General features: G+C 47.9%; 1 protein-coding gene across 1 annotated transcript; it reads right to left on the minus strand.

The window, feature by feature from the left end:
- ZNF697 (zinc finger protein 697) lies at nt 1–26,611 on the minus strand. The gene is made up of 3 exons (XM_079940659.1): nt 26,360–26,611; nt 2,805–3,085; nt 1–1,390 (listed from the first exon to the last, which is right to left on the minus strand). The coding sequence occupies exons 2-3, from the start codon at nt 3,046–3,048 to the stop codon at nt 12–14; spliced, it is 1,623 nt and encodes a 540-aa protein (XP_079796785.1). The 5' UTR covers nt 3,049–3,085; nt 26,360–26,611; the 3' UTR covers nt 1–11.
- Between the last annotated feature and the right edge of the window lie 1,126 nt (nt 26,612–27,737).

The following is a 27,737-nucleotide window of genomic DNA, read 5'->3' on the forward strand; positions in this document are numbered from 1 at the left end:
TCGGCGTAGCCCTAGCACAGGTGCAGCTTCTGGTGCTGCGCGAGGTGCGTCTTGTAGCGGAAGCCCTTGCCACAGCCGGCGCACTTGTGCGGCTTGTTGCCCGTGTGGATGCGGCGGTGGCGGATCAGGTGCGAGCTCTGGATGAAGCTCTTGCCGCACTCGATGCACGTGTACGGCTTCTCGCCCGTGTGCGTGCGCTGGTGCTGCGTGAGCGTGGAGAAGTCGCTGAAACGCTTCTCGCACTGGCCGCAACGGAAGGGCTTCTCGCCCGTGTGCACGCGCAGGTGGTTCACCAGGTGCGAGTTGCGCCCGAAGCCCTTGCCGCATTCGCGACACACGTACGGCCGCTCACCCGAGTGCGTGCGCTTGTGCGTGAAGAGGTGAGAGCTGACGCTGAAGGTTTCCCCGCACTCGGAGCACATGTAGGGCTTCTCGCCCGTATGCACGCGCTGGTGCTTCACCAGGTCCGAGCGCCAGCTGAAGCGCTTGCCGCACTCGCCGCAGCCGTGCGGCTTCTCGCCCGTGTGGATGCGCTGGTGGTTGGCCAGGTGCGAACGGCGCACGAAGCCCTTGCCGCACTCCCCGCAGGCGAAGGGCCGCAGCGCCGCCGGCCCCGCGCCGCTGGCCGCCGCGTGCGCCCGCCGGTGGCTCAGCAGGTGCGAGCTGAGGCTGAAGGCCTCGCCGCACTCGGGGCACGGGTAGGGCTTCTCGCCCGTGTGCAGGCGCCGGTGCTTGAGCAGGTCGGCGCGCCAGCTGAAGCTCTTGCCGCAGTCGGCGCACAGGTTGGGCCGCTCGCCCGTGTGCAGTCGCAGGTGGTTGGTCAGGTAGGTGTTGCGGCTGAAGCCCTTGCCGCACTCCCCGCAGCGGAAGGGCTTCTCGCGCGGGGGCCGGGCCAGTGCGGGCCCCGCCCCGAAGGCCCCCGCCACGCCCACGCCCATCATCCCCACCACCCCGCCGCACTCTCCAGCGAAGCCGAAGGGCTCCAGGCTGGCGGCCGCGGCGGCCTCCGCCAGGCGGTGAATGCGCTGGTGCTGCAGGAAGGCGGCGCCCGGGCTGAAGCTCTCCCCGCAGTCGGGGCAGATGGTGGGCGCGTCCATGATGCTGGCCATCAGGCTGTCGAGCTCCCCGAGGTCCATGGCCATGGGGTGGTGGAGCCGGCGGAATCGGCGGTGGGCGGGCTTGTCACCCCGGTGTCGACTCCCCAGGGAGAGGTGCCGCCTCCAGGGAAGCACGGCAGGAGGCGGCTGCTCCTCTTCCCCCTCTTCCTGGGGGCCCCGGGAAATGCCGACGGACTCAGACAGCCCTGCGAACATCGCCATCTCAGCTACTCCAGCTTGGTCATCGTCTTCCTCACGGAGAGCAACCCCTTCTTCCTCGCTCAGCAGCCCCTCTGCAACAGAAAAGGCGGCAGTGGGGGTGACTATACTGGGCGCTCAACAGGTAAACCCAGAGGAAGCCCGTCCCAATAAGAGGGTGGGCCACGAGGTAATCCCCTCCCCCGGGGACTCTCAAACTCTCTCTCTAAGGTCCCTGTCTCCTCCACCCCCACTTCCAGCCTCCTTCCCACCTGGTGACTCCTGGGGAAGGCCTAAAGGAGAGCGAGCTCACCTGCCCCCTTGCTTTCCAGTTCTTCAGGCAGCTGTCTCCGGGCCCAGGCCCCACCCACTGGACCTGAGGCTCTGTTCCCCAGGGCCACCTGAAGGCCTGACAGCTTGAGAAGGTCAAGTCTGGGCCAAGTGGGACTCTCTGGGATCTCGGAAGACATCTGCCCACTCCAAGAGCCACCAATGCCTTTCAAGGCCCTAGCCTCAAAAGACAAGGCCACCCCAGCCAACCACAAGAAAAGACCACCCGGCCTAACTAGGCTCCGAACTGAGTTTTTGAATATGATGGGTCAGTCTGCAACTGCTTAAGGCGGAACAACAAACCCAACACACCCCAACCTAAGGGCTTTACTAGGTAAGGGGGGTGGGGGGGTTGGGAAAAAGGGGAGGTGAGTGCAGGGCCTAGAGCTGGTGAGTCCAACTTAGAGGCTGATCCAGAACACACATCTGTCTGCCTCTGGCTGCTTATCCCCAAGCAGAGGACACCCAAGAAAGTTACTGGGATGTGAAAGATCACGTGCTCTGTGCACTGTAAGGGAGGGCAGTAGCGGGGTCTGGGAGGTGTCCTGGGGAAGGACTGTAACCTCACGGCCCTGATCATAAGGTATTTCAGCTCATTTCTGTCCCCAAGGCATGCACAGAGCAGGATAAAGCAACAAAAGCCCAAAGATGGAACCAAGGAAGCGGATGGAGGCCCAGCGTTTACTCTTTCCAGATCACAAATAGCAAGGGATTCAGGAGAGGCCTTGGGCACTTTGGGTATTAGCCACATGAACCTGGGCAGGTCCCTTACCACTGTGTTTATTTATTTGCAAGCGGGGATGATGACTGTAACTGTAGACATCTAGATCTGTGCTAAGCAACTCATCTAACTCTCCAACAACGCCAGGACGTAGGTCCCAATGCTACCTGTGTTCCCTCTTGTGCTGTTACAAGTGTTACTTTATGGCAGTATTTTGTATGCTGTAAAGTGCACGCACGCCTGTGAGTTACCCTCTTCACCCATGTTTACCAGTACAGCCCACCTCAGACCAGATTGATGAACAGGATGTTCCTCAGGCGTAAGATGGTACAGAATCTGCTTAATGCTGTCCTCTAGAGAGCTGCCTCCTAAGAATGCTGCCCCTGGTTATCACTCTGGAGGAGCTAGAATAAATGTGAATGCGGCAACTTCCACCGAAACTGCCGTTTTCTCCTCACCTGTGCAGATGTTAGACACTAGTTCCCTCTCCTCTGAGTCCCCTCTTAGAGCTTCATCCTGTGGGTTGGAGCCCATCTCCTGCTCCAGGTGGCATTCTCTCTTGTCTGCATCATGTGGGTTAGAGCCCATTCCTCTGTCTTCTGGGTCCCCTTCCCTGTCTTCAGAGTTCTCAAAATCAGAGTCCATCCCCTTGTCTTCTGAGTCCTGGGCTTCACACACGCCCCGTTTATCTTCTCGTTCCATCCAGGAAGACCAGGACAAGGGAGGTGACCACGGATCCCTGCTCCAGACAAAACACACAGATCAAGTCACGTGAGTCTGGCCTCATCCCCCTACCAGGTCTGGCTTTGATTTCCATGAAAATCAATGGCACAGTCCAATAAAATGTACAGAGTTCCAAGCCCCAGATGGCAGATCTCTGCTCCATCTCACGCTTTAAGGTAAATAGAACTGAGCGAAAAGGAGGCTGGTCTGGCTGGGTAGCAGAGGAACAGTGGCAACTCATGAGGCCACATGTCAACTCTCACTGGACTACAATTCCATCTGCTTCCATATATGAAGTGGATTATTCTATTAACACGGCTCTATAGCTTTAACAGCGGGGTAACAGTGGTATTCCCATTTTACAGATGAGAAAACTTAAAGCTCAAAAAGAAGACCCCACTAGCCTAAGGCTAACTTGTAAGCAGTAAAGTGGGAATTAAACCAATTGTGCTGCTTCAAAGTTCCATGAGTTCCTTACTCTAGTTAACGCTTGCCCTCCTCTACATAGATACGATTTTTATTTGTATACGATATTTTATTTACTGAGGTCAATTATACCTCAGTAAAGCTGGGGGGGAGGGGCAGCTTGCCCTCCTCAAACCCACAGCAATTTTGTGAGGATTTTAGCTAATTATGAGGGGGCCTCCAAGGAACCAGAGGAAACGTACATTGGAGACACAAGACTAACAAAAGCATTGGTATATTAACTCCTTATCTAAGACTGTGTCACCAACAGCAGCAGCATCCTGGCTCCAGTGAGGATCTGCTGCTCTCCTGTGAGCAGTGAGCCAAGTGGTTCAAGCTTTAGTAGGTCTGTAGGGGGTGGTGGAAGGGATGCAGGGACCCTCTGTATCAGAAGCCATCTCCATAGCCTGATGAAATATTTTGCCTTATTATATACTTTAATTGTAGAGAGCCCTTAACAGGAACGTCCCCTGGCACAACTGGTTCACCCCTCTACAGAACAGGCCAACGTGTGAGTTGTAGGGAGACGATGACATCAGATTCCTAAACCCTTTTGTAGGTTTACGTTTCAAAAGTATAGGGCGCCCTGCCAAGACTGCGCAGCTGAGCCAAAAATAATTGACGTCTGCCGTCTATCACTCTTACGGCTCAGCTCAAGGCAGCAAAACACTTTACAGGTCAAGGATCTTGGACCGACGCTGAAGTGTCCAGCTCTCTCTCTGCCTTGGCAGTCCCCAAACAGGACTAGCAAGCATATGGCTGACCATGCGGCTTTTCCTACCTGCCTCTGTTGACAGGGCTTTCCAGAGGCAGCCCTGGCTCTGTGACGCTTCGGCGTGGAAAGCAGGAGTTACGGGCAGCAGCCTTTCCGGTGGAGTCAGCCTTACTCTGCAGCCCAGGGCAAGTCAGTTAACCTCTCATTGTTTCAGTGTCCTCCTCAGGGCAAGGAGGATAAGGCTACATAACCTTTCACGGAGGGTGTCAGAAGGAAACATTCAAAAGCACTTTGGAAAATACTGCGGCAGGGACTCGATACTCTGAGTAGTCCAAATGTGGAATTCACACAGTATTCCCCTTTCTAAGTCCTGATGCCATTCCAGCACACCTCAAAGACACACCAGCCCCTCCGTAATTCTGGCAGACTCACGGCCCTAAATAGCACATTATATCCTTTCTCAGAGCTGATGATATGCTCCCTAGATTAGAGGGAAACATCAAGCCTGCCTCTTAAACATCACAGGAAAATGGCTGGACTGAGGATGGGCAGTCAGCAGTGTCCTAAAGGAACACAGCTGGTCCCTTTAGAATGTATAACTGTTTAAAATGCCAGGTCCCAAACACTCAGGATTAGGCTGTAGGAGAAAATCCCTTTAAAGCCATAAACCTTTTAAGAGGTCTATCCCGCAAGGGACTATTGACCCCAAGTCACTTCGACCCATCACCCCCTTGCCTCCTGGAGCTCAGACTCTACAGACAAGTACAGCCCTTGAGTTTGCATAGATATAACACACCCCGAAGATGGGCGGTAGGAGGTTTTCAAACATGTGACCTGTTGGTTTGCTAGTGGCTGAAAGCAGTGGAGAGGTGGGAGGGGGACTTAAAGGGGACCTAATCAATGGTTTCTGCCAATCTGAGACCAGCAAGAAGAGTTTTATCAATAAAGGAAATCAAATAAGTGTGTCACCAGAAATTCATAAAACTAAAATGGCAGGGTATGGTACCCAGAATGGTGCAGAAGTAACTGCAGCCCTCCACCATGAAGGGTAGGATTTAACGGTCTACCCTGGGAAGCAGGAGAGCTTAAGGTTTTACCCCAAACCCTTTTAAGAAGGACAGAGCGCCTTCTCAGAGATCACCTCAGACACAGCAAAAATGGAACAAGCGGACTTTCTGATTTGTGATTTCTTGGGAACCAAGAGATAGTTCATACCAGAGATATTAAATAAATAAACTTTTTTTTTGTTTTTTTTAGATTTCAGTGGGGAGAGCAGGGAGAGGCAGAATCTGAGTAAGTTCCCCATTTAGAGCTGTCTTATGAAGTTCACAATGCTGCCCCACTCAGGATTAAGGAGGCTCTGAGCTCCCAAAGGGAGCATGTCCAGATCCTTATTCACACCAGGGGAGGGAGGATTAGGTATGTTCTGGAAAGAGTAGGAAGCTCCTGTTGCCTAGAGAGATACGCTCATGGTACAACATCTACTCAAATCTGTTTTAAAATGCATTATGTTAGTGCAAAACTGGAAATCTGCATGCCCCACAATATGGATTCAGCTCCATTCACACAATCACATCATAGGATTCTACGCAGCTATCAAGTAACAGAGAAGGCTATTTACAGGTATAGAAAGGTAGTCACGATATATTATTAGATGAAAACTAGCTGGTTTAAAAATCATCTCATTTGTTTATTAGTATATGCACACCAGCATATAGTTACACATGTCTACACAGGTTCAGAGAGGAAAACCAGAAGATTATTTACCAAAATATTAAATATCTCTTGGTCACTTCTAGGGGCTTTGCATCATTTAATCTTAACAACAGCCCAATGAAGCAGGGTATGATTTTCAACTTCAGAGACGAGGAACTAGGCACTTAAGTTAAGCGATTAGCTCAAGGTCATACAAATCGTAAGTGGCACAGCAGGGACAAAGCCCCTGCAGTCCAGCTCCAGTACCCACATTCTTAACCAGAAGCTGGTGTGCTGTTTGGGATAACTTTTCCTTTTTGTGAACATCAGTCTTTTCTACAATAAAGATGTAGTATTACCAGCAAAATATGCCAACTTTGTTTTCAACGTGATAAAATACATTATAGGAAAACCTACAATTATTCAAAAGCAGCAAAAAGGAAGACAAGGACAGGAGTTGTGCTTCGCTCAATCTAGAAGACTTAATTTTCAGAAATGTTATCTCCACACCAGTATAATCGAACTGTCAGTCACCAGCTATCTAGGCACATTTTGTTCCATCCATTCTCAGAATAAGAACTAGCAACATGTTTTCTGAGGCAAGGCCAGGGTTGGCTAATGAGGAGGTGGCAGGACACCGTGACAGCTTTGTGGCTAAACTGACCTGGGTTCAAATCCTGTTCTTTGTCAGCTCCTTCACCTTGCGCAAGTGACTCAACCTTGCTGAACCTCAGATTCTGCATCCATAAAAACAAGCATGCTGCCACCTACCATCTAAGGTTAGCGGAAAAGCAGCTGGCACACTGTAGAGACACAATAAATGGTAGTTATAATATGAAACTTAAGGCAATGACTTGATTAAAGAACACACACACACACCCACACTTCTCAAATTGGGGGTCACCTTTTCACAGCTATATTCACCGAGAATGGTGTTTGGCAAGTACGAACAAAAAACTTCCTCTGGCTTGGCCACTCAAGGCTCTATCAATGAAGAGCCCACCACGTGGAGACAAGAACCAGGGAGGGACTGGCTGCTGAGGTGAGCTGGGGAGAGGGAAAAAGGTTCAGTTCCATGTTGGTTTGGAGATGCTGATAACCAATCCTGCACACAGGAAGTATTCGTCTGAAGTATCCGTGGTGCAACGAATCCTGACTTAAACCATCTATAAGGGAGCTCTTCTCCCCCCCAGTAAGAAGGGGTACAAGTTTAAAGGGGGGAAAAACCAAACAGAGGTAACAGTGGGAGTAGTCAGGCAAATAAGATCCATTCTGCATCTGGTTCTAATCACTGAACTAGCAGTAATGAGGAGAGCCCTGGTTTTGGCCACCAAAGACACTGTGCTGTGTGACTTACAGTAAGTACTTGCCCCTCTGGGCTTCTGTTCAATGAGGAGGTTGGGTATGAATGTGCCCGAGTCCTCTTCTCCTGGTCATGCCACAAGCAGGAGCATGAATCCAGGGAGGCACCACTGTCAGTTTCGTTAGACATGTTCAACTCCAGCTCGTTTAGCAGACTCCCACAGCAAGCTGTTAACTTCCCAAACACCCAAGACCGCCACCACCAAACCCTTCTCTAGGGCGCAGACCACATCAGGGTAGGATCAGCCAACTTTGCCGAGACTGCTCAAATTCTAGTTTTCAGAACCTTTAATATTTTCATGTTCCTACCCCTACCCCCTACCCCCCCCCCAACTCAGAAGAGTAATGTTTCTAACTCTATAAAGTCACTAGGCTCAAGCGCCTTCTAGACAAGCTCAACCCCCTGCGGAAGACGAATCCGATCAGTCTGAAGATATTGCTACACAGTGGAGGTAAATGTGATAACGTATGTTGGAAGGAAGGATCGGGGAGGGAGGGAATGAGGTGGGGGAAGGGGAAGTGGAGCCAGCCACGGAGCCAGAATCAGAACTTCACCCGCCTGAGCTTCTTGGCACCTTCTCCCAACAGCGCCCTCTGGACCGATAGAAACGCAAAACCCATTCCTTTCCAACAGCAAGAGCGCCACCACTTTAAGGATTCAACGTCGCTTCTTGCCAAGACGTTGATGCCCACAAGCACACACCTCTCCCCCACCTGCCTGGTAGATGAGCCACTGGCCGTCCTTCTCTGGGGTATCGTGCGCAGGACCTCCCGTGTCACGCCCCCTCTGGCGGGAATGGGAGCGGTGGAGTGCGGCGCTCACAGCCCCCTGCTGCCAGTCGTCTCCCGTTGGGATGCCCAATGCAGCTGACCCTGCACTGGAGCGGATCCCTCTCATTTGACTCCAGTAATTCCGTCGGGTGAGCACCGAGGGTCACCCACCCTGTTTTCCACGCGAAGAGAACTGAGGCTCAGCCAGTTGAGCTCCAGGTGACACAGCTCCTAGGTACTGTCAGGTCTCTCCCCAGCGTCTCTTGGCTCCTTGCCATGGCATTCCCACTCCCCGGGAAGGGGACAGCTGGCCAGGGCGTACCTGGAGAGCTCCTCCCGGAGAGGAGCGGGCCCACCTGCGGCCCCTGGGCAGGCGGGATGGCCAGGCTGGGGGAGCCACCGCCTGAGAGCAGACCTCTCCCCGCCCCCTCCCAGGCGGGACAGGCAGTCATGTGCCACAGCCACTGCCAGGTGGCCGGGAGCCAGGCCGGCGGGGCTGTCATGTCAGGGGAAGGAAGCGGCCAGGCGGCCGGCCAGGAGCGGCTCCCACTCGGCCTCCTCCAGGCTGCAGCTCCTTTCCGGTCCCCTCTGCTCTGGAGGTCCCTTCCCTACCTCGGCGCGGCTCAGATCCCGCCTCCCCCGAAGCCCTCAGTGCTTCCTCCCTTCACTTCCCACGCCCCCTGCGCACCACTCTCTCCCCAGGGATGGTTTCCATCGCAGAGTCCGGCAGGGGCACCCGGCTGCGTAGAATGCTGGAAAAACAATTTAAGTCTGCGGCTCTAAAGGCTGAACTCATGACCATAACTGGGGTCTAACCGGGGATTCCGGGGGGTTCACCATTTGTCAGTCTTCAGGCACCAACTGGGTAAACAGTCAACCAGCCTCTCAGGGGATACAGCCATCGAAGTCCTGCCTCCTCATGGGGTGAGCCTGTGGTCAGAAAGAATGAAAAGGGCGAAGAACTCCACCTCACCATACTGGGAGGGGATGCCTCCAGTGAACGGGGTGAATGTGTCTGCACCCCAAGGGCCAGCTGACTTCCCAGTCACACACCCAGACTGTCCAACCCCAAATGCCAACCTCCCAAGTGGCAGACTGCTGCATGAGGTGCACGGTAATTTCAGACACAGCTAAAAGATGACTGCAGCTAAGTACTGACCACTCTCCAGACAGGAGAAGCTAAAATAATATGGTTTCCTCCTTGTGGTGACTGCTTTTCTACCTGGAGAGGGAAGCCCTATTGGAAAAAAGAGACAGGCTCAAAACCAAGGCAACAGAGAAATCCATTTACAGTCCCATTGGCCAGAGCTAGTCTGAGATTCTTTCCAATCTTTATGGTCAAGAATAGCACATATGTCCTTGGGGTCAGGCATTTCCTGTCTCATGGTTGGGCCAGGACCCCTCAGTTTGGCTGTAGGGCCTCAGCTGCCAAGCCTCTGCCACCACCTAACAACTCCCGCACAAAATAAGAATTATTGCAATGCAGAGACAGATTCTAAGCTGCTTCAAAGTTAGACCATCTGCCCTCAGATGAGAAGGCACAGAAGCTAAAGGCTTTCATGCAGGCATTTACTCGTCCCAGATTTTACATTTAACTAAAATAGAATATTCTACCTGATGCACAGGGAATACTTCTGTTCAAGATTTTTTTCTCTGCTCTGCTTGGCATCGTCTACCAGCGCTACCTATGTAAAGCCTCAGCGTCTTTTTTTTTTTTTTTTTTTTTTTTAGTGGTACGCAGGCCTCTCACTGTTGTGGCCTCTCCCGTTGCAGAGCACAGGCTCCAGACGCGCAGGTTCAGCGGCCATGGCTCACGGGCCCAGCCGCTCCGCGGCATGTGGGATCTCCCCGAACCGGGGCACGAACCCGTGTCCCCTGCATCGGCAGGCGGACTCTCAACCACTGCGCCACCAGGGAAGCCCCTCAGCGTCGATTTTTATCTAGCACCTGGGCAGTCCTCAGAAAAACTGTCTTCAGATAACTCCTCAGTAGTTGGCTCAAATGTTCAATGTCTGTATTTCGTGGAATCATATACTTGGGAATCCGTTCGCTGAAACTCCTTCCACAGACAGGAAATTGAGGCTCAGAGAGGGAAAGTGACCAGATCAGAGACTGAAAGGCAGTTTGCTAGAAAAATTATGGCCAGAATCTCAGTTTTCTGATGGCTTCTCCAGTGATCTTTCCATCTCTTTAATATAAAACATCACTTCAAAAACAGACAGCCAAATAAATTGGGGCACATACTTGTCTTTTTTTTCCCCACGCTATTTGTCAGGGTTCTCCGGAGAAAGAGAACCAATAGGATGTGTACACAGAAAGAGAATTATTATGAAGAATTGGCTCATGTGTTTATGGAGGCTGGCAAGCTCAAAAATCCACAGGGTGGGCCAGCAGACTGGAGACCCAGGAGAACTGGTGCTGCAGTTCCAGTCTGCAGGCTCTTTGCTGGAGAACTCCTCCTTGCTCAGGGGAATCAGTCTTTTTGTTCTATTCAGGGCTTCACCTGACTGGATGAGACTCACCCACATTATGGAGGTCAATCTGCTTTCCTCAAAGTTTACCAATTTAAATGTTCATGGCATCCAAACACTCTGTCACAGAAACACCCAGAATAATGTTTGACCAAATATCTGTGTACCTACCGTCCCAGCCAAGTTGATGCATAAAATTAACCATCACCGTAGCTAAAAAATACATTCTGCAATAATCCCATCCTATGTCAAAATTTACTCAGGAAAACATCTTATTTTTCATAAAAAACATTACTATATACAGAGAATGGAATGGGGTCTCTGGGTGTATGCGTTGTAAAAGACAGCAGGGAAGAATCAAAATTAATCTTAATTAAAGATCTACAGACATGTGTGTGTACAGGCATACACACCCCACAGCAGCAAGAGCAATTTAATAATCTATTTCACTGAAGGACAAAAGAGAAAACAGACTTAGAATGCAAAGGGGGTCTATGGGGGATATGGGAGTTGTTAACAAACAGCTTTGTTCTGGGAGAGTTGATGTTGGAATCCCTCGTTAAGTTTACCAGATGGGGTCAGGTGACCTCAGGAAGTCTTTTCCAACCCAGGTGATTCTGTGATCATATTTCCACTGGAATGAACAGCCCTCAAGACAATGTTCATCACAGTGAATAGGGAGAGAGGAATGTTGGGACCAAAGGGTTTGAGGCATACATTCAATCACCCCAATTTCCCACTGCAAATTCAACAGGAAAAATGGCTCTTCCAATTCTCTGCCTAAAATAACTGTTTGGCATCGTTGATAAAGAATGGCTGGCATGTTCCAGCCCAGTTCATTTCAGCAGTGGGTAAGTGACACCTCTGCATATAATCCTCCAAGGTGTCTTCCAACAAAGAGAAAGAGAGAATAAAAATGGAGGGACATCACCTGATGCTTCATTGTTCCTGCCTGATTAAATTTTAAACTCCATAGCTAGACTTTTTTCAGCGTAAAGTGAAACATTTACATACACTCAAGTACACATTTTTTAAAATTATATACTTGTTACTCTTATTTCCTTAAAAATAACAGTATCAGCAAAACCAAGATCATAGGAGAATGTGTGACACAATCCAGTTTCTTCAGAAATGATAACAAAAATTGGACTTCCGTGGTGGCACTGTGGTTAAGAATCTGCCTACCAATGCAGGGGACACGGGTTCAAGCCCTGGTCCAGGAAGATTCCACATGCCAAGGAGCAACTAAGCCCATGCGCCACAACTACTGAGCCTGCGCTCTAGAGCCCGTGAGCCACAACTACTGAGCCCGTGTGCCACAACTACTGAAGCCCCCATGCCTAGAGCCCGTGCTCCACAACAAGAGAAGCCACCACAGTGAGAAGCCCGCGCACTGCAACAAAGAGTAGCCCCTGCACACTGCAACTAGAGAAAGTCCGTGTGCAGCAATGAAGATCCAATGCAGCCAAAAATTAATTAATTAATTATTTTTAAATGATAAAAATGGCAAGAAACAAAAGGAGAGAAACGTACAAATCAAAACACTTGAGATGTATCAACCAACCTCAGCGATAGACCTTATTTGAATCCCAATTGAAATAAACTACAACAACAAATTATAAGACAATTGTGGACTTGTGAATGAGGATTAGATATTTGATATTGAGGAATTACTCTCGTGTTTTTAAGAAATACACAGGAAAATATTTACAGGTGAAATGCTATGTCTGGAATTTGCTCCATATGAAATGATATGTCTGGAATTCCAGGACAGAGGGGAGTAGCAGGGATGCAGATGAAACAAGATGGCCATACATTGATCACTGTTGAAGCTGGGTGGTGGTATACGTGATCTTACTTTTCTATTTGCTACGAAGCTTACTAATAAAGTTTAAAAATAGAAAACATAACAAATCTTTTTTTTTCTGAAATTTAAGGTTGATTATATTCATTTACATTCTGAGCAGACCATAATAAAATGTCAGTGACTTCCACAAAAGGATTAATCTGCTTTTTACAAAGTATGCCATGTCAGGAGTGATTACGATGCCTAATATTGAACAGACCTCTCGGGTATTGAGAGGAGAGGCAGTGGGGAAAAGAGATGAAAGAAATTTAAGTTTCATGCTTTTGAGTCTCTTTTTTTCTTTTTATGAGATAGAGCAACAGCTGTAATATACAAAATAGAATCAGAAAACTGTTTCCGCTTTCATCTACTTGCATATTTCCCAAGAACTCAAAGAAGGATGCTGCCACAGCCAGTGCTTGTTTATTTCCACCATTAGTTCAGCAACAGGGAGAGGAGGGAATTCCCTGGCAGTCTAGTGCTTCTGACTCCCTGATCTCACTGCCAAGGGCCTGGGTTCGATCCCTGGTTGGGGAACTAAAATCCCACAAGTCATGTGGCGTCGTCAAAAAAAAAAAAAAAGAGGGAGAGGAAATAAACCTGGCTGGGGGCACTGGTCATGACATCTCTGCAAGCGGAATGCTTTATCCCCAGGAAAGCCAAGCTGACAAAATGATGCAAGGGTCCAACAGGTTAAGTACACTGATAATTCATCATCTCCAGGATGATCTTCTAAGGGGATAAAAAGATGTGTGTAGATGAAAAGGAAGCTAATACACTGGTGATTTATGAAAAAGTGATCTCCATGAGATGAAGCCTGGCAGCAACAGAATTACTTTATGAGCCCAAACTGAGAACTTTTAAATTAGTGTCCTTCTCAGTGAAACACTAAGGATGCTATCCAAAGGTACTCATACCACATTACAAAGAGAACAGCTAGAAGATATCATGCTCCCACTTTATATTGGAAACCAAAAGCTTGTAGATAGTTTCCGTTTTAGCCAAGGAGACATGGTAAGTCTATGGTACACAGAAGCAGTGACAGGACACAGCTCTCATCCAGGCAGCGAGGCGTCTGTCTCAAGGAGGAGGTTGGAGTGGCCAGGACCCACTCACACCTTGAACACCATAGTTCCTAAGTCAGTCGTCAGGCTCAGACTGTTTGGGTTCCTTACATCCTTTTACCTCTAGTTCCTGGCATTTCCTGGAGAGAGCAGCAGTCCTATAGAAGCATGTAAACAGAAAAATGGTATTTTCCTTAGGCCTGGGTTCTTCGTCTGAGGGCCTTCAGAGTCCAAGAACTCTCCGATAACTTATGTGAATGTGTCCCCAGAACCTCTCTTCTGATAAGAAGGCCCACAGCTTTCCCTCGGACTCTGAAAGGATTCATGGCACAAAAACAAAACAAAAGCCCTGCTATAAACCAGTACTACAGAGGATGCATGATACATTCCTATCATTTCCGAAATTATCCAGAGCAGTTTTGGGGGAAGGGGGATAAGAGCAATTTCACCACTGTATACCACAAGATCTTTTGGTGGGCCGGTGAAGAGGAGAAGATAGTGACAGTAAACCTCAAATCGGGCAGTAGCACAGACAAAAACACCAGTAAGTTTCAAAGGGTATGGAACAGAATGAGGCACCTGGCAAACGCAACCTGCCTGATCCAGTTTGCTGATTTAGTCTAGTGCCCTGTTACAGGTGAGTCAGGCAACAGAGACCCAGAGAGGTTAAGTGAATGACCCGTGAATGCACCAGTGGAGGACAGACAGGAGACACTGGCGTCTCAGTTTCTGTTCCAATCCCCTTTCTGCACAGCCCAACATAGCCTATGGGGCTTGGCCGAAAGATTCGGGCTGGAGACGGGCTCCCGGCCATCAGTCGTTTGTCGGCTTTTCGCTTCCTTGTGTTATGTGGCAGGTGCACTAGAGGATGTTAAATTGCTCTTCAAGCCTCTGACACGCTGCCTCTCTAGGATATGGCTAATTTATACAAGTTTGACCCCGGTTTTATAGTTCCCATCATTGCTTACTTGGGCAATGAGTCAAAGCACATTAGTCAAGCCATAACCTACCCAGGACACGAAACACTTTGTTAATCCTTCTCTTCTGAAAAGAAAATGAATTAGAATCTTTTTAAAATTAAAAAGGTACCAACTCATTTGTAACAAATCTTCAGAGTGTTAGCAAAGTCATCCTGCCTGCAAATACAGAATAACATGGAAATACCCAGATGAAGAAGGGGATTCTGGGAGTAAAACAAACTCCCCAGTACAAGGAGTCCGGGTCACACTTAAGGACGATTAAGGAAGGGTACCACCCAACCCATACTCACCCAACATGGCCCATGACTACAAATACAGTTTCTCAGATTCACCCTCTTTTCTATCATATCTTTTTGCTTGTTTGAATAGCTTTGCATTCTCTGTGTGGGAGGTGGTGCAGAAGTGGGCCAGGGGACAGGAGCAAGCCAACCACAAGCTAAATGAAGAGATTCCCTCCACAGATAATGGGAGAATCTCACAATTTTTTTGTTGAAAATTTCTTTAAAGGAGCCCTCATTTTACAGATAAGGAAAATGAGGACCAGAGAAGATAAGTGCCTTGTTTGAACTCACAAAGGTAGTGAATTGGTGGCAGAATTGGGACTACCATTCAGGTTACCTGATTCCTTTTAAGTACAATCTCCCCTGCACCAGACTCTCCCAACGAGCTCTGTCCTATTCATGGGTTTAGTGCTCTGGCTTTGCTGATAGCATTTCATTGATGCTAACTTCTTTCTTCCTATTTTTCCTGTTCTCTTCTGGACTCTTGCTTTTTCCCCCTATTTTGATTTTAAATATTTTTCCACTGAAAAACATAAAAGATATTCTTCAAACTTACCTTCATGGGATCCTCAGAAATGACCTCTGAATTAACAGGGTTTGAGTTATCTACCGTCTTTCTTAGACAAAACAGACATCTCATTGGTCAGAAAAAAGCAGTCATTTTGAATTAGCATTGACTTAATGGAGTGTTATGGTAAACATTTAATAATTCCATGTCCATGGTACAGCATTTGAAAAAGAAGTCATCATAAAAAGAGAAAAAGAAGTCATCATAAAAGAGACAGTTGGAGAGAAAAGAAAGCCTATGGCATATCAACCTGAACAATTAGTACTGACTGTCATTTTTTAAAAAAATATTTATTTATTTATTTATTTTTGGCTGCATTGGGGTCTTCGTTGTTGTGCACGGGCTTTCTCTAGTTGCGGCGAGCGGGGGCTACTCTTCGTTGCGGTGCACGGGCTTCTCATTGCGGTGGCTTCCCTTGTTGCGGAGCACGGGCTCTAGGCACGTGGGCTTCAGTAGTTGTGGCATGTGGGCTCAGTAGTTGTGGCTCGTGGGCTCTAGAGAGCAGGCTCAGTAGTTGTGGTGCATGGACTTAGTTGTTCCACGGTATGTGGGATCTTCCCGGACCAGGGCTCGAACCTGTGTCCCCTGCAATGGCAGGCAGATTCTTAACCACTGCGCCACCAGGGAAGTCCAGTACTATCATTTTTAAAAGAATTTTTAAAGACGTTTTTAAAAATTCAAACTATGAAACTCTTTCATTGAAAGGAGAGACTTTTTCTTCTGCAGAGACTTTTTAAATGCCTAAAGCCAATTATCAAGCAATATTACATCTCCTTCTGCAGTGCCATTTTTTGGCCAACACGTCTTACGGGCTATTGGGAAAAGGAGGGCTGGTGTCAATGAGCCCTGATAAATTCTAACCTCATCACCACAGACATCAGTTTCCTGGTGAACCATGGGCTTCCCAGGTGTGAGACATCTCAGTAGATCATAGTCATTGCTAACGTTTAGTCTGGCTCACATCAATATCAGCTATAACTTTCCATCTTCCGGTCCAGTGGTCGGTCTCTTCTTTGATCTCACCATCAACACTGTAAAGTGCTGGGCATATATAATCGAGACTCGACAAATGACTACAGAAATCCTGTTCAGATGCTGTCCTTGAAATTCTCTCCTTCCTTAGCATCCAAGATATTGCACTGTCCTAGACCCTCTCTACTTACCTTGCCACCCTGCCCCTCTTCTTATCTACTAAAACAGGTCAACCTTGCAGCTTTTTGTTTACATTTTCTTCTCCCTCTCCCCTTAATTGTTTTGCCCCTTCCCCCAGTTTTCAATAAATACCTGCTCTGTCTACAGACCCCACGAAAGTGAAACTCCCCATCCCCCACCGAACCCCTGACCTGTACTCCAGGTCCACATCTCTAACGATGCGCCAGGCAACGCCACTGAGGAGCTTTAATGTCCCTTCTATCCTGAAGTGCTGCCCTGTATGTCCCGTGGGACACAGGACAGGAGGCAGCCCAAAGTGGGGGAAAGCACATGGTAAGGCATCAACAGACCCGGTTTTGAACAGAAGTTTGTCACTGATACACTGTATGCTCCTAGTACAGTTATTCACCAATTTGAGACTTAGTTCCCTCATCTATACAATGGGAAAAACAAGTTACCTTGGAAGGTTGTTGAAAACACTAAGCGAATTTCCATTTGTAAAGCATCTGACCCTAGTCATATTGAAAAGCATTAGTTTTCCTCCCAAATCTTCATTACAAATCAATTCCTCCTAACGGTGCCCATTTCTGTTAATGCCCCTCCGTTCTTAATCATCAGGTTGAAAACCCTGGAGTCAACTTTGACCGCTTCCCTCTCCCCTTTCCACTAAATCTGCCAAGTCCTTCCTTTTATTTCTCTCCTCTATTTTCCATCATCACTGCAGTAAACACTCTCACCAGTTACAGGGACCTACATATCATTGCTGGATCCATCTTAAAACACAGTTGCCATTCCATTTCCCCTCCTGCTCAGAAACCTCTAACTGACTCTGCCAGTGTGTCCGAAACCTCTGACTCTGCCAGTGAGTCCGCAGGAGCACACACTCTAAGCCCTCAACAGTGTAGCCCAAAGCTCTCTAACCTCTCCCTGACTTCTGCCAGCTAACCTCAGACAAAAAGGGATGCTGTAAGCCTTCCAGAAGGCGCCCTGTGCTTCTCTTCTCTTGCCATGCTGTTCATTCTCAAAAAAACGGTTTGATGCAGTCTCCCCTTTCCTGGAGTGAAGCAATACTCGTAGTGGTTAAAAGCTCAGATTCTGAAGCCGGACCGCACGTGTGAATCCAGTCTCTAGCTCTGTATGTTACTCAACCTCTTTGAGCCTGGGCTTTTTCATCTATAAAACAGCGAAAACAACTGTATCTTATTGGATTAGTGTTAAGTGCTCAGAAAGCATTATTATTATTTCACTTGGCACGATTCCTTAAGGTACTTTTCCTTATCTCATTCTGCCTAATGTTAGTTTTTAAAATATAATCATAGTTATAATAATTTGTACCTTATTGTTTACTCTCTCTCCCTCCCTACCACCTCCCAATTATAAGTCCTGGTGGGAACATACTGATTTATGCACGTTCATGATTCCCCAGGAAATGAGCCCTCAAATACTTTATTTTTTTTAATTTATTTTATTGATGTACAGTTGTGTTCATCTCTGCTGTACAGAACAGTGACTCAGTTATACATATATATACATTCTTTTTCATGGTCTTTTCCATTATGGTTTATTGCAAGATATTGAATACAGCCCCTGTGCTATACAGTAGGACCTTGCTGTTTATCCCTCCTATATATACTAGTTTATATCTGCTGATCCCAAACTAATTGTCAAAGTCCTTTAAATGGATAAAGTTGGGATAATTATTTCTCTCCTTCAGCCTCAAAATGAAGAACTAATAAGACCTGGCAATCTAGTGATCTGGCTAAGATCACACCCGGTAAGGCAGGGCCCTGGAAACAACGTAGCTCTCCTAACTGGATCCAATAACCTGTCAGCACCAGAAGCCAAGCACGCCTAATTATCCTGCTAAATAAGTAGATGTGAGAGAAAGTGGTGATTACCTTCAACACTTAGAATGTTCTCGAAAAAGAATCCTGCGCCCCACGCCCAAATGCCAGCACCCCTTGCTGGCATCAAGTAGTCCTGTGTGTGCCCTGCCTCCTCTCCAAGCCTTTACCACTCAACTCAGCAAAGAACAGAGGTGGCCCAGAGCCATGTTTGCATTCATGGTGGGAAATGTTCCTGGGCTCTCCTGGTTGGACAGGACAACCACTTCTCTCCCACCCCTGGAGGAAAGACAGGACTAGACCAGCAGAAATCGAGTGGATGAAAAAAGACCAACATCCAACCTTTAGAGAGTAGTTAGGAGACTAAATAAGAAGTTGCTTGAGAGGAGAGGGCAGCAGGGAGCACAATCGAATACAGAAGACATTTGTGTTTATCATTACAGTGTCTGCTCAGACCAAAGTTTATTCTCTAGCAGTTTTCAAGGGCTTTGTGTTCTGTTTTGTTTTCTTGCTCTGACAGGAAGGGCATGTATGTCTTGATTTCTCTTCTCATTTATAATTGTCAGCCCTTTTCCTAAGGGTCCATAATTAAGCTATGAGACAAACGGAGGCTCTTAAAGAAGTTTTTTAAAAGGATACTTGCCACACAGGAAGTAGCTGACCAGAATTATTTACCAAGCCACTAATTCAATCAACAAACACAAGTACCTATGAGGGAGCCGGGAAACAGAAATAAAGAGTTCCTATAGTAACTGCCCCCAAGCTAGTTCAGGCTGTGGCCACGGTCTGGTTAAATTTAACTGACATTTACCTTAGTTTTTAAAAAGTAGGGGAGCATTTCTTCAAGTTTATTTCACACTTTGGTTCCTCATTTCTGGGGTAAACTGGTTTTATATTAAAATAGATCTGGTACACTCACACTTCCCAAAAAGAAAAAAGATATGACAAGTTCACATATATAAAAATATATCAAGAGAATGAGAAGATAAGCCACAGGCTGGGAGAAAATATTTTCAAAATAGGTATGTGATAAAGGAACGTTATCCAAAATATACAAAGAACCCTTAAAACTCAACAACAAGAAAATGAACAACCTGATTTTAAAATGGGCAAAAGATCTAAACCTGCACCTCACCAAAGATATAGAGATGACAAATAAGAATATGAAAAGATGCTCGACGTCACATGTCGTTAGGGAACTGCCAATTAAAACAATGAGATACCACTACACACATATTAGAATAGCAAAACATCCAAAACACTGAAAACACCAAATGCTGGTGAGGATGTAGAAGAACAGGAACTCTCGTTCACTGCTGATAAGAATGCAAAATGGTACAATCACTCTGAAAGACAGTTTAGTAGTTTCTTACAAAACTAAGCATCCTCGTGCCATAAAGTCCAGCAATTGTATGCCTGGCGACTTACGCAAATGAGTTGAACACTTAGGTCTCCACACAAAAACGTGCACATGGAAGTTTACAGCAGCTTTATTCATAATTGCCAAAACTGAGAAGCAACCGAGACGTCCTTCGGTAGGTAAGTGGATAAACGGTGGTACATATAAACAATATGATTCAGAGCTGAAAAGTCATGCAAAGACACAGAGGAACCTTGCACGCATATTACTAAGTCAAAGAAGCCAATCTGAAAAGGCTACATATTGTATGATTCCAACTATATGACATCAAAAAAAGGGTGAAACTATGGAGACAAACAAGCCCAGTGGTTGCCAGGGGTTAGAAGGGAGGGATGGATGACTAGGTGGGGCACAGAGGATTTTTAGGGTAGTGAAACTATTCTGTATGATGCTACAGTGGTTGACACGTGTCATTATACATTTGTCCACATTTTTTTTTTTTTTTTTTTGCGGTATGCGGGCCTCTCACTGTCGTGGCCTCTCCAGTTGCGGAGCACAGGCTCCGGACGCGCAGGCTCAGCGGCCATGGCTCACGGGCCCAGCCTTTCCGCGGCATGTGGGATCTTCCCGGACCGGGGCACGTACCCGTGTCCCCTGCATCGGCAGGCGGACTCTCAACCACTGCGCCACCAGGGAAGCCCCATTTGTCCAAATTTAAAGAATGTACAACACCAACAGTAAATGCTAAAGTAAACTATGGACTTGGGGTAACAATGATGTGTCAATAGAGGTTTGTCGATTTTAACAAACATACCACTCTGGTGTGGGATGTTGAAGTGGGGAGGCTATGCATGGGGTGGGCTGCGGGCATATGGGAACTCTCTGTACTTTCTGCTCAATACTGCTGGGAGCCTAAAACTGCTCTGAAACATAAAGTCTATTTTAAACAAAATTATATATGTGCATATAGAAGATCCTTTCCCCAGCTTATATCACATATAAGCATACACCCTTTGTCACAACTCATTATAAAAAGTTGGCAGCTCCATCATATTAGGAAAGAATCAAGGTGAAATGTTTTAAAATATAACGTATTCGTTCATTCAACAAATTTTTTCGAACGCTTACCATGTGCTACCCATTATGCTGAGTTCTGCCTTGTGGAGATTACATTCTAATGACATAATTTTTAAAACCCATGGCTTTCAAAACCACCTACTGTTACCAGAAATCACTATCAATACCTGCTAGAGGGATTACTTTTTAAAAAAGTGATCCGTTGAAATTCACCAAGGTTCCCAGGTGTGGGGAAAAACGGTTGACTTTCCAGGTCAATAACTGGAAAGCTGTTCTTCCCAGAGTGCCCTATCTAAGCATGATCAAGCGTCAAAGATGCGCTAACCTCCTGAATATGCAGGACACTGAGACCAAAGCGATACGTTTCTCGTTAATAAAACCCAGGAAGAATTGTTCCTGTTTTGTAAGTTCGGGTAAGATCTTGACAAAGTTCTCAGAAGAAAATATATGTAAAATGCCTCTCTGAATGAATGCAGGCCCTTTCCCCCTTAACTACACACATTTTAGCAAAGCAGAGCTGTGTGCAGATGACCCAGACTTGACCCTCTGCAGGAAGGGGAAACTAGAGAGTTGCAGGTGGCCCTCCTCACACTGGCTGCAACACTGTTGCTGGCCTCTGGAGGCACCATGCATGACTTGCTGAACAAGTGCAGGGACCCCCAAGAACTGTCCTATCGTTGAAAATGACTAATGTGCTTATAACAACCCCTGCACACTATGTTTAGACCGAGGCTTCCAAAGCACTGTGGGGCCTTGAGGTCAGGGAAAGAGAGGGCTTCGCCTCAGGAAATGGGTTCAGTCTTGTGACAAGTAAAAGCCTCTTCACCCAAAAAGGAGAGGCTGATCTTTTTAGCACCCGCATTAATACATGATGCAATAAAACCCAATTCCATACCCCATACAAATCATGCTACTCTTCTCAGAGGTAAAAACAGAAGGAACTATCTTCCTTCCTCATCCCAGCCTTTTTTTTTCTTTTTTTCCATATCTGCAGAAGCAGGGAAACCCCTCCAGTTTTCTCTGATGTGCAGCAAAGAGGTCTTTCCTAGGAGATATGGTAGAAGGTGTGCATGACAGCAATGGGGAAGGTACTGAAGCAATAGCCCCACCCATGCTACCCAACATCAATAAAACACCATCATCATTTAGCACTGATCAAGTTCCTACAACTCAGCAATACACAGATCTGCTCTCACGTATTTCCAGAGGGTGCTTACATTTTTGGGCAGTCATGCAAAAAGGATGAAAATTAACTAAGAAAATGATCCTCTGATCCCTCTCCTACAAACTGGCAACACGCAAGCAATGTTTCATGCCTACATTTTTGCATTTTGAGTCATTACCAATTCATCATCAACTCACGGTTCCTGAAAGCCCACCATATGCCAGGTTGTGTTCTGGACCTAAAGTCCATGCCATGTGTAGAGAATATGCAAATATTCCAGCACACGGTGGAGGCTCATTCAAGTTTACAATCATCAAGAAGACATTGAGCCTCAGGTATTTCAGACAATGCAAAAGGTTAGCGGAAAGGCTAAATGTGGCCTGGAGTGGTCAAGAAAGTCTACGGAAGGGGTGAGACTTGGCCTGGGGGGAGAACAGAAAGAATTCAGATAGGCTGGGAGAAAAGGGAAAAGAATTCCAGGTAAACACTTCTGTGCCCAAAGGTTTTATTATGGATTCTAAACCTGGTCTTTCCAAATGATGCCCATATGGGATTATGAGGGCACAAAAATAATGAATTTATGAAAAAACAGGGCCTCTCACATGAGATCCATTAGGATGCATTCAGAAACCCAACAATATTCCTGGAAGGAAATTTGGAAAGTGAAGGACTTCAGAGGAAGAAGGAATAGATCCAGCAGTTTTCTCCCAGGGAGAACAAAGACACACCGTTCTGGACAGGCTCGAGAGTTGACAGACCTAAATTCCAGTCTATCTCCAGAATCTGGGACTCCAAGCTAGATTCTTAACTCCTCTCTGAGCCCCAGTTTCCTCCCTTTTAGAATAGGGATAATAATATGTAAATCATCAGATTAAGGCAAGGCATAGAAATTCCCTAGTTCAACAGTTGATACATAGATGTTCAATAATAGTAACTCTTGTCATCACGTAAAAAAGAAGCATAAAAAACTTTCCAGTTAGAGATAAATGAGCAACTACAAAACTGCAATGTCTTTAAGGAACGTTTGATGAAAGTCTGATCTGTCTTGCACTTCTATATGCCACATGTTTAATCCTAGTAGACTGCTTGGGCTATAAAGTCAAATCGACATAATGGGAGTCAGTGGCTTAGTTGCAAGTAGCAGATGACCCTTGTAGTGCTACTTTCTAGAAAGTGCATTGAACCTGCACAACTGAGAAGAAACCATTAGCTTCTTCAGTCCAGGAACATGACAGAAGTCATCGGTTATCCCCTTGAGATGAATCCATTCCATACCCTGCCTATAGAGCTTGAAATTTTAGGCTGGCAAAGAACTTCTTCAACAAATTTTTAATGAGTGTCTTTGTACTAGACACTGATAGATCCATTTAGGGTCTCCTAATGAAGGAGCAAAAGGAAAAACTCTAAGATTGTGGCTTTAGAGCCACAATTGCAATGAATTCTTACAGGTCTATGGGAAAGGCTTCATCTTGGTTTGTTTTGGTTTTTTTTGCGGTATGCGGGCCTCTCACTGTTGCGGCCTCTCCCGTTGCGGAGCACAGGCTCCGGACACGCAGGCTCAGCAGCCATGGCTCATGGGCCCAGCCACTCCGCGGCATGTGGGATCTTCCCGGACCGGGGCACGAACCCATATCCCCTGCATCGGCAGGCGGACTCTCAACCACTGCGCCACCAGGAAAGCCCCCATCCTCTTTTTTACAGAAAAAGAAAGACATCAATTAAGATATATGCATTCTTTTACTCATTCCTTCATTTATTCATGTTTTTCAAATAACATCCTTTGTGCACAGAGAGGCACAAAGGACAGGGTAGAGAGAGCCATTGCCTTCAAGGCATTTACATTTTGAAGGGGAGAAAGAAATCATCTAACTATCACAAGGAAGACCAGAGATGGGTGTCATCCAAAGGATGCAAAGTACCATGGAGATGAGATGGATCCTGACTGGGAGGTCTAGGAAGACTTCTACAAGACTTGTGCACCAGCTGGGCTAGGATTTGGAGAAAATAATCAGGGCAGTGCAGGCATGGAGTTCAACTTGATGGAGACACACAGGTGGAAGAATGTCTGGGGAGCTATTTGCTGCAAGAATGGGTAGGTAACATGAGGTGGCCCAGGTCCAGCGGAGAATAGAGGTTAAGTAAACACTGAATTGTTAAGGGTTTTGAATGCTAAACTTAGGAGTTACCTTTCTGATTACATTAACACTACTTAGTATGTACTAAGAAACCTGTTAGGAGAGGGGAAAAAAATGAAGGAAAAGAAAAAAGAAGTAGGAACTTAGATCAAAGGAAAAGCCCAAATGGCATTAACATAGGTTCACACTCCAGACCTCTTAATGACATTGCAGCTTTTTTTTTTTTCACTCTACATGAGCAGGCAAGGTCTTTCTTGTCCTAATTTATCACCTTTAACCAGCTTTTACCCTTTCTCCTTGCCTTTACTAGACATTAGAAATTGGGCAAATATGTAGATTCTGAGGAAATCCAAAGGGCTTTGGGGGAGAGGGAGAGGAAATGCGATGCAACCCCATCAGCCTTAATCATCCAACCTTCAGCTGAGGTCACCCTTCCCAGGCCAATTCAGCTACATCACCAGTTCTTCTCAGTCTGATTTCTTTCCATTCACTCCCTTAAGCCCAGTCGTTTTTGAAGACCATCTATGTTTTCCTTTCTATAAAGTAAACGGTGGCCAGACTTCCCATTTATGACCTTTGTTCACTATAGTGCCACCACATTCTCTTCGGGGCCCAGTTAAACTTCTAACATCAAAGTTCCCCCAACGACAACCTCCACCTCCACCCCCAACACACACACACACACACACGCACACACAGCCAACATGTTCCAACTAGAAACCATCTTCCGAATCCACAGAGCCTTTTCTCTTCATTTCGCCACTCTCATGCCCTCAACCTCAACAACTGGGTTTTTCCCCACTCTGTTCTTATCTCACACAAGATGCTTCACCTCTTCTAGAGAAGCCAGTGGAAAAGGTTCTGCATCCCCCTATATAGGATGCAGGGCTCTGTGCCTACCACATTATCATGAGCCTTGGGTACTCCTGCCTCATCACCCAAATGGCATTTTTCAAGGTTCATTTGGCTCTTAAAGTGTATTCCACTTTAAATAATATCCCTATGTTGGCTTGTTAAGAGAAGAAGGCAAACACTTGAGTAGAGCAGTAAAATAAACAGGGGAGGGGAGAAAGGAGAAACAGAGGCTTCTTAGGCGGGGGAGTTCAGTTACACAGGAGTGACACTTGGACACTTGGACTGTGTTCAAAGTTGCCCATTCATCCATCAGAGCTCCTCAAAGACTATTAACTTGCTAGCCATTTCCAACTGCCTTTACCACACCCTTAGTCCCATGGGAGGAGGATAACGCCCTAGGGGATGCAGAGTATTCATGTCACCTTACAGGTAAAAGACAAATAGGCCAGCTATCAGAGCAAGGATAAAACATCACCAGATTGAATCCAGTCTAATGCTCACGTAGCAATGGGTGGGTGATTCATTATTTGGGATGGGGGTGGAGGCGGTTAGGAAAAAGGAAAATCGTGGAAAGTCCCAGAGGAAGTGGTCATCCAATTCTCGAAGCGTGGCCATAAGGTACACAGCGCGCCCCTGTTGCCGCTGGCTCCCGCCCTCAACCTCTTACTCGCCCTCTCCTCCCAACGCGCACTTCACCCCGTGCCTTCACTCACAGCCCTCAGCTTCGGTGTTCTCCCTGGGTGAAGGTATCGGCTTTGCTCCACCGGCAGACATGGACATTTGGCGTTGGGAAGCCTATCAGAGCTGAACGGCGACCACCCCTAGGACGACGAGCTGCTGCCCATCTACCCACTCATCCTTATTGTGCCATTTGTCCAGTCTGATGGCTGCCCAAGCCGCTGCTCTGAGTCAGGATAGAATGGAGCGGAGAGAAAAAGGGAGAACACACTTCACAAGGACCCAAGATGACCCGCTGGCCCCCCTCGGAGTCTCCCACCCCCACCCCCAAAAGCCCCGAGTGGGGCTGGGGTCGCGGAGAGACAAGGCGAGGGGAGCGCAGTCGGTCCCCGTCCGCAGCTGCACACAAAGCCCTTCACCTTCTCCTTGCCTCCCAAGCTCCTCCCTGGGCTTCGTTTTTCCGAGGGTCTCGGATGCCCCCTTCGGTGGTCGGCGGGACGGTCTGACTACCTCTCCAAGCGCTGCCTCCTCCCTCGCGTCTCAGCCTCCTCCTCCCCGCCCCTCGCACCAGACCCCGAAGGGAGCTCTGTCCGGGCTTGGGGGCCGCCAAGAACACCCACCCTGCTCCCGAGGCCCCGAAGCCCCTGAGCCCCTGCGCCCCCGGGGCGCGGACAGCGGTACAAGTTCGCCCAGCCGTTCCGCCACCAGCTCTCGGGCGCACACCCCATCCCCGCAGCGGTCGGGTCGGGTCCAGATCAGCCCCAGCCTCTGGCGGCGTGGGAGCCCAGCCGCAGCCACGCTCCTACCTGCGCGGCGGCGGGCGCGGCAAGGAGCGAGGGCACCGCGCGCCCCGGCCCGAGCCCCGCGCCGCGGCGCGTCTGCTCTTGTGCTGCGGCGGCGGCGGCGGCGGCGGCTGCAGCGGCCGCGGGCTGGCTGGCGGACTGGCTGGTCGCCCGGCTGGCTCCTCGCTGGGGCTTCCTGTAGGGCTGGACAAAGGACATTTCCTGGGAGGAGCAGGGGAATGTTCCCAGCATGCCCCAATTTGTAGTTCCCGGGGACTTCCTGCCACCACAGCAGCGGGCGCCTGGGAGGCAGCTCCGGCCAGACTAGGACCCCGGGCCCGGAGCAGAGGCGCTGCCTCCTTCCCTAAGCGCTCCCGGGAAGGGGGCGGCGCGTGGATCCGACCCTGGGCCCCGCCCCGCGGCGCACGCCGAGCCACCGGCCCCGGAGGGCGCGGGTCCCTGCGCGGGAGTTCGTAACTGGGGTCCTGTCGCTGAGCTGTCGCAGTGTGCGGGGGGACTGCGGGGGGAGAGGCCTTTTCTTTAGAAATGAGGAAGGTGGGGATGGGTTCGCTTTAGGTCATCTGGGATTTTTAAAATAGATTTTCTTTTTCTTTTTCCTTTTCTGTTTTAAGCCACCGGAATCCTGCTGGGGGCGGATTAAAGAACTTGACTGCTCACCAGGAATTCAGGTTCCTTAAGACCTTGGCGCTTCATCCTTAAAACCATAAGAGCTGATTGTTCCCAGATCCTGACCCGATGACATTCCTTCCTCCGTTGTTGGCCTTGTCCCAGGCATCTTTTCAAGAAAAGTAATTAAACTAAGAGGTAGAAAACAAATTACATGAATTAACTAGGAGACACGTAAAAACCCGTGTGCTGCTGAATGAAGAACTTGCTGGACTTTCTGCTTATCTTTTCCTTTCACCTTTAGGATTCAGTTTCCTGGGTCCTACAAAACAGAAGTGGTGGCCGCTATATAGCGAGCGCGTGGGGTGAGGGGGTTAGGGAAGGAGGACGTTGGCTACCAGAGAGGAACTCCGCTTCCAGACTATCAAGGGTCTGTAGCATCCTCCACAAATTCCTGTCTAATTCCCAGGACGCTCGTGGGAAAATCAAGGAAGGGCCACTTAGAGACTACATGACTAAAAGCTGTGTTCTCTCCCAAGGAGAGCGATCAGAGTGTAGTGAATGGAGATGGGACCTAAGGAGGATTTCTAGGGTCCTCTAAAATGTGTTTGAAAACTCACAAGGTAGTAGGTCATAATTACCCGTCATATCCACTTGGCCTCTCACATTTCAAAGGCGCATGAATTGGAACTTCTGGATGAGGGATTTAGGTTTACATTTAAGAAAAGTGGATCCACTTTGCTTTTCTGCTGTAGTTCTCTTTCTTTGGAGGTCC

This window comes from Stenella coeruleoalba (assembly GCF_951394435.1).
Source record: "Stenella coeruleoalba genome assembly, chromosome: 1".
Lineage (NCBI taxonomy): Eukaryota > Metazoa > Chordata > Mammalia > Artiodactyla > Delphinidae > Stenella > Stenella coeruleoalba.

Excerpts from the sequence above, each read along its gene's own strand:
- ZNF697 (XM_079940659.1), bottom strand. The coding sequence starts at position 3,048 with ATGGAACGAGAAGATAAACGGGGCGTGTGTGAAGCCCAGGACTCAGAA. Across the intron at positions 1,391-2,804 it reads AGTGTCTAACATCTGCACAG|AGGGGCTGCTGAGCGAGGAA; the intron begins GTGAGGAGAAAA and ends TTTCTGTTGCAG.